The sequence below is a fragment of the Somniosus microcephalus genome, chromosome 8, assembly GCF_052327205.1.
Source record: "Somniosus microcephalus isolate GS21.2 chromosome 8, FLI_Smic_1.0, whole genome shotgun sequence".
NCBI classification, from domain to species: Eukaryota; Metazoa; Chordata; class Chondrichthyes; order Squaliformes; family Somniosidae; genus Somniosus; species Somniosus microcephalus.
Genome location: NC_140994.1, coordinates 234,281,027 through 234,293,711, shown reverse-complemented (window position 1 = coordinate 234,293,711; position 12,685 = coordinate 234,281,027). Strand labels below are relative to the sequence as shown.

The 12,685-nt window shown below is 45.7% G+C and overlaps 1 protein-coding gene across 2 annotated transcripts in view; it reads right to left on the bottom strand.

Annotated features, from left to right (window-relative positions):
* lars1b (leucyl-tRNA synthetase 1b) overlaps positions 1-12,685 on the bottom strand; it is a 65,251-nt gene that overhangs the window by 6,293 nt on the left and 46,273 nt on the right. For both annotated transcript variants that reach the window (XM_085995794.1, XM_085995793.1), the window contains 3 exons: positions 9,277-9,387; positions 6,836-6,946; positions 4,908-5,012 (listed from right to left, as the gene is read on the bottom strand). In XM_085995794.1, coding sequence (XP_085851920.1) covers positions 4,908-5,012; positions 6,836-6,946; positions 9,277-9,387 — 327 coding nt within the window. The remainder of the gene's footprint in view (positions 1-4,907; positions 5,013-6,835; positions 6,947-9,276; positions 9,388-12,685) is intronic.

Below are 12,685 nucleotides of genomic sequence, written 5' to 3'. Positions count from 1 at the left end.
CTGCACGTCTCTATCTCCTAATGTTTAATTTCAGAGTGCTGGATGATAAGTAGCATACAGCAGTTACCTTTAGTGCTTAATCACTACTTAAAACCCATATAATGAATTCTCCCAGTGAAAAAAGCCTTTGTGTTACTGCTTATAATTTCCATATATGCATTTCAGCTGGTGACATACATTGCCCATTGTAATGAAATCTGTTTGTCTTGCCTGTATTCGTTTTGCACTCATGCATATTACCCTCCCCCACACGGTGTATAGTTTCACTTCCTCTTTCCTGACTAACCTGGAAGGTTCCAGGTCTTGGCTCTTGGCTCCGCCCCTGACTTCTCTTACTTAAAGATCCCAAGATCTGTATGACTCATTCCTGTGAGCCAGTCGGTGTGTTGAGATGTTAGCTCTGATCTTAGTGATTAAAAGCCAACTTGTTAAAGTCTATAACTTCTAGTTTTGTGGTTATTGAAGGCACATCAATTTTAATCACTAAAGAATACTAGGATGGATCGACTCCTAAAACCAGAGCGTCTGGACTTGGATCCACATTCTGCTGAAGCATCAAATCGATTTGGACACTGGCTCAAATGCTTCGAACTCTTCGCGAGGGCCTCATCCACTAGCGAGGTAGATAAACTGAGTCTACTGACTACTCGCGTTAGTCATCGGATTTATTCGTTCATCCGGGATGCCACCTCTTACACGGAGGCCATCACTATCCTGAAGGCCCAATACCAGAGGCCAGTAAACGAAGTGTACGCCAGACATCTGCTGGCTACACGCAGGCAGCGACCTGAGGAATCAATGGACGATTTCTTACAGGGCCTAAAGGACTTGGTCCGGGACTGTAACTGCAAGGCCGTGACGGCCAACGTGTACTCTGACGAATTGGTCCGCGATTCCTTCATCACGGGCCTCAAATCGAATTATATCCGGCAGAGACTGCTGGAGAAGGAGGTCCTGGACTTAAAAAAGGCAGTGGCCACTGCGCGATCGCTGGACGTGGCCCAGAAAAACTCTGACTCTTATTCTTCCGGCCATGCGGCCCTCACCGCCTCGTGCGCGCCGAGCGGGCCGCCATCTTGGAATCAGCCATCTTCCCCATCCAGGTCTCAGACCAGCTCTACACCGCCGGAGTCCCCACACAGAAGTTCACCCAGGAGTCCTACTACAGCGGCAATGTCTCGAGGCCCGAAATGCTACTTCTGCAGCCAGGCCAAGCACCCCAGACAACGATGCCCAGCGAAGGACGCTACATGCTTCAAATGTAAGAAAAAGGGGCATTTTAGCAAAGTCTGCAGGGGGAATCCGATTTCCAACTCCGTCACCGCCTCGTGCGTGCCGCCATCTTGGGGTCCGCCATCTTTTCCCGACTCAACGGCCGCCCAGGGCCCAACAGTGGCTTCGATCACGGTGGATCAATCCAGGCCACACCCGTTGACAAAATCTATGATGGACATACAGGTAAACGGGAATTTAACGAAATGTTTAATTGACTGTGGGAGTACCGAGAGTTTTATCCACCCTAGCCTGGTACGGTGGCACTCATTAACGGTAACCCCTACACGGAGCAGAATTGCTATGGCTGCTAAGCCCCACACTTCGGACATTTTGGGCTACTGTGTGGTAACACTGACTGTAAAAGGCACGGACTACAAGGATTTTAAACTCCTCGTGATGCCAGAACTCTGTGTTAATGTAATCTTGGGCCTGGACTTCCAGTGCCACCACGAAAGTGTCACGCTAGCATATGGCGGGTCCCAGCCGCCACTCACAGTCTGTGGCCTATCAACCTTAAAAATCAGCCCGCCCTCTTTGTTCGCTAATCTCGCTCCGAACTGTAGGCCCATAGCGACCAAAAGTAGACGGTACAGTCTGGAAGACAGACACTTTATCAAGGCGGAAGTGGACAGACTCCTGCGGGAAGGCATTATTGAATGCAGTACCAGTCCGTGGCGTGCCCAAGTAGTCATAGTTAAAAATAGCGAAAAGAAACGGATGGTAATTGACTACAGCCAGGCTGTTAATATTTATACCCAGCTGGACGCCTACCCTTTACCCCGCATATCAGAAATGGTCAACCAGTTTGCGCAATACCGAGTCTTCTCGACTATCGACCTCAAATCCGCGTATCACCAGCTCCCCATTAGAACGGAGGACCGCCCATACACTGCCTTTGAGGCGAACGGACGCCTCTACCATTTTCTCAGAGTGCCCTTCGGGGTAACAAATGGGGTCTCGGTCTTCCAACGTGAGATGGACCGCATGGTTGACGAGAATAAACTACAAGCTACCTACCCCTATCTGGACAATGTCACTGTCTGCGGGCACAACCAGCAAGACCACAATCTAAATCTTGCGAGATTTTTAAAAACTGCCCTAAAGCTGAATCTAACCTACAACGAAGACAAATGTGTCTTCAACACAACCCGTCTCTGTATCCTCGGCTGTGTGGTGGAAGATGGGGTAATTGGACCGGACCCTGACCGATTACGCCCCCTAAAGGAACTGCCCCTGCCACACAATCCCAAAGCTTTAAAAAGGTGCCTGGGATTTTTTTCGTATTATGCCCAATGGGTGCCCAATTACTCTGATAAGGCCCGACCCCTCATTAAATCGACGTCCTTCCCACTATCAGCTGAAGCTCGGGAGGCTTTCACCAGTATCAAACAGGACATTGAAAGGGCTGCACTGTGTGCAGTGGATGAAAGCATTCCCTTTCAAGTCGAAAGCGATGCGTCAGACTTTGCTTTAGCTGCGACCCTCAATCAGGCTGGGAGACCTGTGGCCTTCTTCTCCCGAACCCTTCAGGGACCTGAAATCAGGCACTCTTCTGTCGAGAAGGAGGCACAGGCTATAGTGGAGGCAGTGCGGCACTGGAGACACTACCTAGCCGGCAAACGTTTCACCCTGCTCACCGACCAGCGGTCGGTGGCTTTCATGTTTAATAACAAAGGGGGGAAATCAAGAATGACAAAATACTCAGGTGGAGGATCGAACTATCCACGTTCGACTATGATATTATGTACAGGCCGGGAGCCCTTAATGAACCCCCAGACGCCCTATCGCGGGGAATGTGTGCCAGCATTCATACGGACAAATTACAGGGTCTCCACAACGACCTCTGTCACCCAGGGGTCACCCGACTATACCATTTTATAAAGTCCTGCAACCTGCCCCACTCCATCGAGGAGGTCAGGGCAATGACCAGAGCCTGCCGCATCTGTGCGGAATGCAAGTCTCGTTTCTACAGGCCTGACCGTGCACACCTTATCAAAGCCACACGGCCATTCGAGCGCCTAAGTCTGGACTTCAAGGGACCCCTTCCTTCTGCCGACCGTAACGTATACTTCCTCAATATCATCGATGAATATTCCCGCTTCCCCTTCGCCATTCCCTGCCCAGACACGACCAGTGCCACGGTCATCAAGTGTCTCTGTAATCTATTCTGCATGTTTGGCATGCCGAACTACATACACAGCGATAGGGGGACGTCATTTATGAGTGACGAACTGCGCCAGTTCTTGCTCTCAAAGGGGATAGCCACTAGCAGAACCACTAGCTACAACCCCGGGGTAATGGGCAAGTGGAAAGGGAGAATGCTACTGTTTGGAAGGCTGTCACGTTAGCCTTAAAAAGTCAAAAGGCCTTCCGACCTCCCGCTGGCAGGAAGTCCTCCCAGACGTGCTCCACTCCATAAGGTCTCTGTTATGTACAGCCACTAACGCTACCCCTCACGAAAAGATGTTCGTTTTCCCCCAGAAATCCACCTCGGGCATATCTCTACCCGCGTGGCTGACGTCTCCGGGGACAGTACTATTGCGGAAGCACGTGAGAGGCCATAAAACGGACCCCCTTGTGGAAAAGGTACAGCTCCTCCATGCAAACCCTCAGTACGCCTATATCGAATACTCTGACGGGCGAGAGGACACTGTTTCCATAAAAGACCTCGCTCCCTCGGGGAGCGGAGAGAACGATGAGAGACTACCCGAGGAAGACCTACACCAAAAAGAGACAGGACGCCCAGAGGTATCAATACCCAACTTTAACCTGGAGGACACTGCAGATAACCTGGAAGACACTGCGGAGGCCCGGACAGCGGAGGAACCAGAATCCACTCCCCTAGAGGCACCCCAACCGGCTTTGCGCCGATCACTGAGAACCGCAAAACCTCCTGACAGACTCACTTATACCAACTTTTAAGAAACATCACCCCGATGGACTAAATCTAAAGGGGTGAATGTAATGAAATCTGTTTGTCTTGCCTGTATTCGTTTTGCACTCATGCATATTACCCTCCCCCACACAGTGTATAGTTTCACTTCCTCTTTCCTGACTAACCTGGAAGGTTCCAGGTCTTGGCTCTTGGCTCCGCCCCTGACTTCTCTTACTTAAAGATCCCAAGATCTGTATGACTCATTCCTGTGAGCCAGTCGGTGTGTTGAGATGTTAGCTCTGATCTTAGTGATTAAAAGCCAACTTGTTAAAGTCTATAACTTCTAGTTTTGTGGTTATTGAAGGCACATCACCCATAATCTCTCTGCAGCAGTAAATAGCTGCTCTCATAGCAAGCGAGAAACATTCACTTTCAAATTGTTTCTCTGGAAACTTATCAGGAATATTCTAACATTTTTCCATTTAGCAAATATAAAGTAGCTACAATGTCTCCTCCCCAAACTGCCAGAGGGTACCTCTACTATACAAAGCACCCACTCACCACCATCTCTCCTCTCCTCATCGTACTTGTATTGCATGAGGGCACACCCCAATACTAGGCAGAAGCCAGACTTGCGCTGGCAGTTCTTTCAGCACCCATCACTAGCTATTATTATTTGTTTCCTCAGAAATGATCAGATCATGGACACTTGTTACTGATTTTTCTGACCCACATTAGCTCTTTCAGTGGTACTTGCCTCCAAAGAGTTTGTTAAATAGACAATGTTTTCCATCAAGACACTACGTTCATCAAACTCCAGCTCCAGATCAAGAACTCGAGGCCCGGTCTTCTCCAAGTTTTCCTATGGTTAAAAAATAAAGTAAACACTGCAGTATTCGGAGATAACTGCTGCTCCTGAGGCTGAAAGAGGGAGCTGCACGCTCACACGTGGTTTGAAGTATCTGTAGTACTCCAAGAGCTCGCCAGTATTAAGGAGTGAGAGAAATGGGCAGTTTGTTCCTACGGCGAGAATGCGTCCTTTCCCCCAAAAATAAAACTAGCCACCCAATTCCATACTGTTGTAAAAGAAGCGTCTTCACTGCCGCACTTCTGGTTCAAATTACACCAATGATTATAATGTATTCATTTATAATAAATTATCCTGTGCGTGGAAGTCCCTTTACATCTATACAAATTATTAAGTTTTCATTAAAGGATCCCACCCAAAATGTTAGCCTACCTTCTCTCTTTCAGATACTGATTGACCTGATGTACAATTCTAACATTTTCTGTTTTATTTCAGACCAGCAGTTTTCTTCTCGTCTCTACTAGAAGTCATTTTATGATAATGTTGCAGAGCTAATCAAACAATATCAGACCAGAAGGGACAGTTGAAATCTAAGCAGGTTGCTCAGGAATGAGTCAAACAAAATATGTAATTAGGGATGATAGATAAAAAAATTAATTGGACAATTATAAAGTACAACAATGCATTTTCTCGTGCATAGTGTATTTAACATAGAAAAATGCTCCAAGGCTCTTCACAGAAGTGCAATCAGACAAAAAACTGACACTGAGACAAAAAAGAAAATAGTATGAGGGGTGACCAAAAGCTTGGTTAAAGAGATAGGTTTTACCGAGGGTCTTGTATAAGGGAGGTGGAGAGGCAGGGGTTTAGGCAGAGAATCCCAGAGCTTTGAGCCTCGATGCCAGAAGGCTCGGCCGCTAATGGTGGGGCAAGGGGATTTCGAGATGCAGAAGAGGCCAGAGTTGGAGGAACACAAGAGTTCCCAACGTGTTGCAAGGCTGGAGAAGGTTACAGAGACATAAAAATGAACTTAAAGCATGCATTTATCTAGGATTGTTAGTTCACCAAAACATCTAGGGGATGGGACTCTGGCTCCTCCACTTCAACCTGTACCAGGACAAACACACTGGCCTAGAAATTCACTTGGGCGCGGGCAGCTCGCTCGCGCCCAAAAGTTAGCGCTGGGCGGGGAGGCATTAGCGCACGCCGTATATTCGTCTTCTGCGCCCCAATTCGGAAGCGGGCGCTATACCAGGGTGTGCCCGCCTCCATTTGGGGCGCTGCAACTGAATATCGGCGCGCTAGTTGCCGCAGCGCCACCCGATGCGGTACTGCAGGCCTCCTCCTTCTCTTAAGGGGGAGGTGCCTGCAACGGCCGGAGCCCCGATCGCGAGTGCCGGCAAAAGAGCCCGGCACAACGGAGAAGTGCCGGGCTCCACGGAAACCAGCCGGCAATGCCGCGGGGGGGGGGGGGGGGGTGGAGGAGGCCGGGGAAGGAGGTGCGGGCAGGCAGCCGCCGAAAAAGCGGCCGGCCGCACCTTCAGCTTTAAAGCGCCCCACTATGGCAGCAGGACGGCCCCGTTTTCTGTTCGCTGTTTGCGCCCGCTTCAGAGGAGGCGGGCGCAAATAAATATGGGGATCGGCGCGTTTTCGGGGCGTTACGGGCCGCCGCGCACACCGATGACGTCATCGGTCCCGGCGCAGCGCTAACGGCTACCGCCGCCAATACCGCTGCACTCAATTTCCGCGCTACCACCCTGCCGGCGCAAAAGACCGCTTTAGGCGCTAAGTGGGCGCAAGGCCCACTGAATTTCTAGGCCACTGTGCCTAAACTCGGGATAAACACACACATCAAACCCTGAGATTTAAGCATTTACCTTGATCATAGCAACAAATGGCATGACTTTCTTCATATACTTCTTCAGCTCGGGCAACTCCTTCAGTTCACCTGCGATGATTTTATTGTCTGGCAGTTGACCGCCATTTTTCTAAAATATAACCACACAATGGAATCAAAGCTTTTTCAAGCATTTTCATTTGCACAGAATATCTGAAATACTTAAAAGTAGAGTTCACTATTTATGGAACATTTGTACCAAAATCTATTCAATTTATTAAAAAGAATTACGAATATTAAACTTTTATAAAATCAATGATCAGATACAGTGAGAATATCAGTTTATACATCAACGCTACCGCATCAAAATGTAGAATTTTGTGAGCTTGCCTCAAATTGAAAACCATCCAAGGCTGGGACAGCTGAACTGGTTGATTATAATCCTCAGGGAGTCCTTATGACAGTAACTTATAATTAATCTATCAATTTTATTTGTGCCAGGGATACAGGATGTGGACGAGAGAGAGAGAGATGATTTTCTAACCTCACTTTGCAGCGAGGCGTGCTCACACAGCGCTACTTAAAAAAAAAAAACAAGCTAACTGGTCACTCACCTCATTGCATCCCACAAGGATCTGTGCTTGGGTCTCAACTATTCACTATATTTAGTAATAACTTAGATAACACAAAAGAGAGCCATATATCCAAGCTTGCCGATGATACAAAGATTGGTGGCATAGTAAGTCGTGTAGACGGGAGCATAACATTATAAAGAGACATTGATAGATTAAATGAGTGGGCAAAACTGTGGCAGATGGATTTCAACGCAGGAAGATGCGAGGTCATCCATTTTGGACCAAAAAAGGATAAATCAGATTATTTAAATGGTGAAAAGCTAGGAACACTGGAGGTCCAAAGAGATTTAGAGGTCAATGTACACAAATCACTAAAATGTAGTGGTCAGGTACAAAACGTAATCAAAAAAGCTAATAGAATGTTACCCTTTATAACTAGATACAAAAGCTTTCACCCTGGAAATTCATCAACTTGGCCAAAGTCACTGTGCTTAACCTCATTTTAGATAAGTGCAGTTTACCAATGAAAGTGACTGACAACTGGAAAACTGCCCACTTACACTAGGCTACATGGCTGTTTGCTCTTGGTAACTTGTTGGATAAGAGTGCAAATGTAAACTGCATGACCCAGCAGCGTACTTTAGAAATTCTAACAGTTAACTGTGTGCTTATTAAAGTCTCCGTGCTGAAATCATTTAAATTCCTGAACTGATACTTTCAGTTTAGTTGCCAGGCCTGGAGTTTCCTGGCGATTTGAACCATTGTAATGGCACATCAACGTCACAGGCTCCGATTTACGACACAAATGTTCCAGGAAATTATGGAGTAAGTAACTTCATTACTTATCGCTTCCCCATTAAAAGCAATGGAGGGATTGAGTTTGCTAAATTAATGCCACTGAGATCGCCATTGCTACATAGATCATTGCAGAATGGCTCTGGTGGGCCGAGTATACAAGAATCATAACAGGAACGCAGTTAAAAGAGGCAACATCGGTTTTTGGTGTTATAATACAGTTGCTGTCTGAACTCTTGATCAAAGGAAAGCCCACATTTTTGAAGGTTTAATATAATGCAAATGTTATTTATACTTATTTCTCAGATACTGTAATCGAAAAAACTAGGTTAATCCCTGAAACACTCTGAAATTGCCTCTTTGGGTGGCGGTTGTCTGCATTGCTTCTGATGTCAATCATGGATAAAGTACAACACTTCTCAAAATCCACAGCTCCCAGCCATAGCCTCGTGATACAGTGCGAGAGTTCCAGAAGAACTGTTATTTTCCTAATAATCTTTGCTTGTATGCTCATATTTATTCCCGTTTATATCTTTTAGTAATTTGCTGCTGGATATAAATAAATAAACCAATAAATTAGGTTGAAATTCCCGCAGAATTCTACAAGCAAAATGAATTCTTAACTATCCATTGGCCGTGCAGCTCCTGATCCACTGCTATGCTCACTGCGACATATTCTAATTACTTTCCCAACAAATTGTGGTGGAAGGTGGCCACTGGAGGATCAGGGAGCACAATGGTCCAACTTATGGCGTTCACCGCCAATATCCCCACGAATTATGTTACATCTGATGATTACTGATCAACATCAACCAATCCTTCAACAAAAAAAGGGGAGCAACACAAATTTCACAATAAACTTCAGGACAGAGGAAGAGGCGAAAATGAAAGATTTAAACATTACTAGCAGATTTCTTAAAAAAGTTACTTAGATACTTTAAGCAGTATTAATGGAGAGATCATTAAGGAGATTTAATGCTTATTAATTCTGAATGTGAGACTATATGAAACTAAAGGAATGGTTTGTGTTATAAAATAAAAAAGTAGCAGATGAGTGCAGATACTGAAAAGATTAACATTAAAACTTGTATCAGGAAACATCGAAACTTGCCTTATAGTGCTTGTGAAGCAGCAGAAGTGTACTGTGCTGCCACGGAGGGTAGTTCTTTGCCACATAGATATTGCAGTGAGAAGGCTTCTGTGTTGGTTTTGCATCCCCTTTCTGCAATGGAACATTTCACAGCTGTTATGCACAATACAGGCAGATCCCATAGCACATATGCCTATTCAGAAACATCCTAGACATCAGTAGGTTAAAAATCGCCAATACCCTTCATCAACATCAGGAATTAAAGGCACAATTCACTGGTCAATGTAATCTATTTTTGTGGAGGTGATATTTATAAATTTCTCGAACTTTGCTTTTGTGGTTTCGGATGTTATCGGAGCAGATTACATTACAGCCGTAGATACACAGGAGCTGGAGTTTGTTCTATTATGTGCAAACCCCTCTCCGCAAATTATGTTAGAAAATTAAGTCAGGTATGCATGTGAAAAATATTCCGAAGTGGTAAAAAAGTTACAGAAATAAAGCAGGTCGAAAACTACTTAAAATTACTTTCTGCATAAACAACAGAATACGAAGGCAGCTTTCGGTACGTCACCCTTCCCTACCGCCTCACCTGGCTGATGGGGGCACCTACAGCAAATTGCGCCATCCATTTTTCCTTCTTCATTTCCTGCAAGGAAGCACCTAGGCTACACAGCAACTCCTTCTGTCACAGATGAGATTGGGAACTCCCTGTGTGGAATTGGGCACATGGACTCATGTTCTACCAACTTTACTACATTGATGCTCCAACACATGCAATCCCAAACATTATGGGGGTGATTTTGCCCATGGGGAGCTTTTGGAGGCGGGACTCCCACTTGTCAGGTTTTAGTCTCGCCTGCATCAACTTCTGGCCAACCCACGCTATTTTCTGTTGATTGACCCCAGTGGGCTTAGCAGGCCAATTAAGAGAAAGCCGGTTGCAGAGAATGTCAACGTATGATGTATCATCTGTGAAGCTGTCAAACAGTGACATTCTCTGTAGTCTGATGAGGTCTTGAATTAAAGACCTCATCAAACTTCTTTCTTTTGCAGAAATGAGATGGTTGTTGCATTGGAGAATGCAACGGCCATCTGTCATCTCTACCGTGGCGGTGCGAGACTCTCCGTATACAGAATCACAGAATCCCCACAGTGCAGATAGAGGCCATTTTGGCCCATCGAGCCTGCACCGACACATATCCCACCCTATCCCCATAACCCCACGTATTTAATCCCCTAACACTAAGGGTCAATTTATCATAGCCAAATCAACCTAACCTGCACATCTTTGGACTGTGGGAGGAAACCGGAGCACCCGGAGGAAACCCACGCAGACACAGGGAGAATGTGCAAACTCCACACAGACAGTCGCCCGAGGCCAGATTTGAACCCGGGTCCCTGGCGCTGTGAGGCAACAGTGCTAACCACTATGCCACTGTGCCACACCGACTGAAGCCTGCAGGAAGAAACAAAGGTAAGTACACTTTTTCTAACACTTTGCACTTACCTCAGATACTCACCTCTCCACTCTTGCACCCATCACTCACCTCCACAGCACACATTTGGACCCCGCAGACCCAGTACTCGCCTTGCTGACCTGGCGGGTTTCGAAGCCTTCGGGAAGCCCGCACTCGAGGGCAAAAAGGGGATAATCCTATTTTCTGCCCGTTAACTACCTGTTAACAGGCAGTTAATTGGCTTTAATCCCTTCCCGCCTCTAAGGAGAAGGGACCCGGCGCGGGACGGCTACCCGCCTCCTGGCAAGATGGCATGGAGGCGAGTTGGGCACCCGCCCCCAAATTCTGCCATTTTCCCGGCAGTCCCGCCTCCCCAGGGCTGGCAAAATTGCCCCCTATGGCTACTTTACGAGATCCTAATATTCAACTTCAGAACCTTTATAGAAACACTGCTGTAGATTTTCCGATCAGACCGCTGACCAGGCAGTCGTTGGACGGTATGATATTAGTACCCACTCAATGGCTAATGTGTTGACCCACCATGATTTTGTGGGTTCAGCTTTATTTACACAACGTGTTGCTATAGTGACCTAGAGTCGAGAGCTTGACATTGGGGTGGTGGAGGTGGTCCAGATGCCTCTATATCCTCTGGCTGGAAAGAGATTCATTTTACGAGTGTGATGATCAAAATTAAATGGATGTAGCCACACAAAAGAAGGTGGCTGCATACAAGGGAAAAAATGTTGGCAATTTTTACGAAGGCTTCTAATATTTTTAATGTGGTCTCCTGTGGTGTTTCTCAAAGCGAGTTGGAGGATGCAATGTTTTATAATTAGAGTGTTTATACCACATGGGTGATAACATCAGGGCCATTGGTTTCTAGTGGCTGAATAAGTCAAATTCTGCATTTATTGGTATTTTGGAATTTCTACCGGTGTTTTAGGAATAAAATTCCACAACTCTGTTCACCAGCCCTTTATTTTCTATATATTTCTTTACCTACATATTTAATTTTTATCGCTTATTATTTTAAAAAGCTGAAAATTCACAGCAAAACGGTATGCAAGATGCACTAGTTGGAGGTAATTCAAAGTCACTTTTTGCACAAGAAAACAAAATTATTATTCCAGTTATTTCAATTAAGCAAAGAAAACAACAATGAACTTAATGCAAAAAAAAATAAACTATTAGATGATCAGAATGAAGCAATTATGAATTAAAAAGACTGCAGATATCTGATATTTAACAGTACTCAATACAGCAATAAATATTCTTATACTTCTCTTTAACTCCACTTTCACATACAGTACAGCCCCTGGCAACCCCAGATGCCCACTTCATATGCGTAGGATTATATGACAGTACTATTCTGGCTCAAATTGTGTTAAATTGCGTGGCAGTCGAACGGATATACAGGAAACTTTGAGATATCCGGCACCGACGGGACCAGCGTGTTGCCGATCTATCAAAACTGCCGGACATACAAAGTTAATGTTGAAGCATACGGAGGTTTTCATCTCCGTATCTGACAACAAACACTGTTGCTTAGCAACAGCTTCTAAAGAGCTGGCTGCAGCTGCAAGCATCTCTAGCTGAAGCTGTTGCTATAGCTACAGACCTTGCAGTGCCTGACTGGGAAAAAAAAAAGAACGAGAACTAAAAAAACTTATAGAAAACGGCTCCTGATTTTTGCCGTTAGATCGAGTATTCCGGACATACAACCTCCGGATAAACTAAAGTTTCCTGTAATTGAGGCCTCATTTAAATGTTACAATTGGGAACCCAAAAGAAAATTATTGAAGCACTAAATGTGTAGAGATCTGGCCTAAGCGACCTCTGCCCATATTTCCAATCAGTTACGTCCATTTAACTGGCATAACTGATCAGGAAATCAACCTTATTGACAAATGTCTGCTTTCTTTTCTCATGAATTGTTCCAGTAGACAATCTCAAGGGATGACCAGACAGCA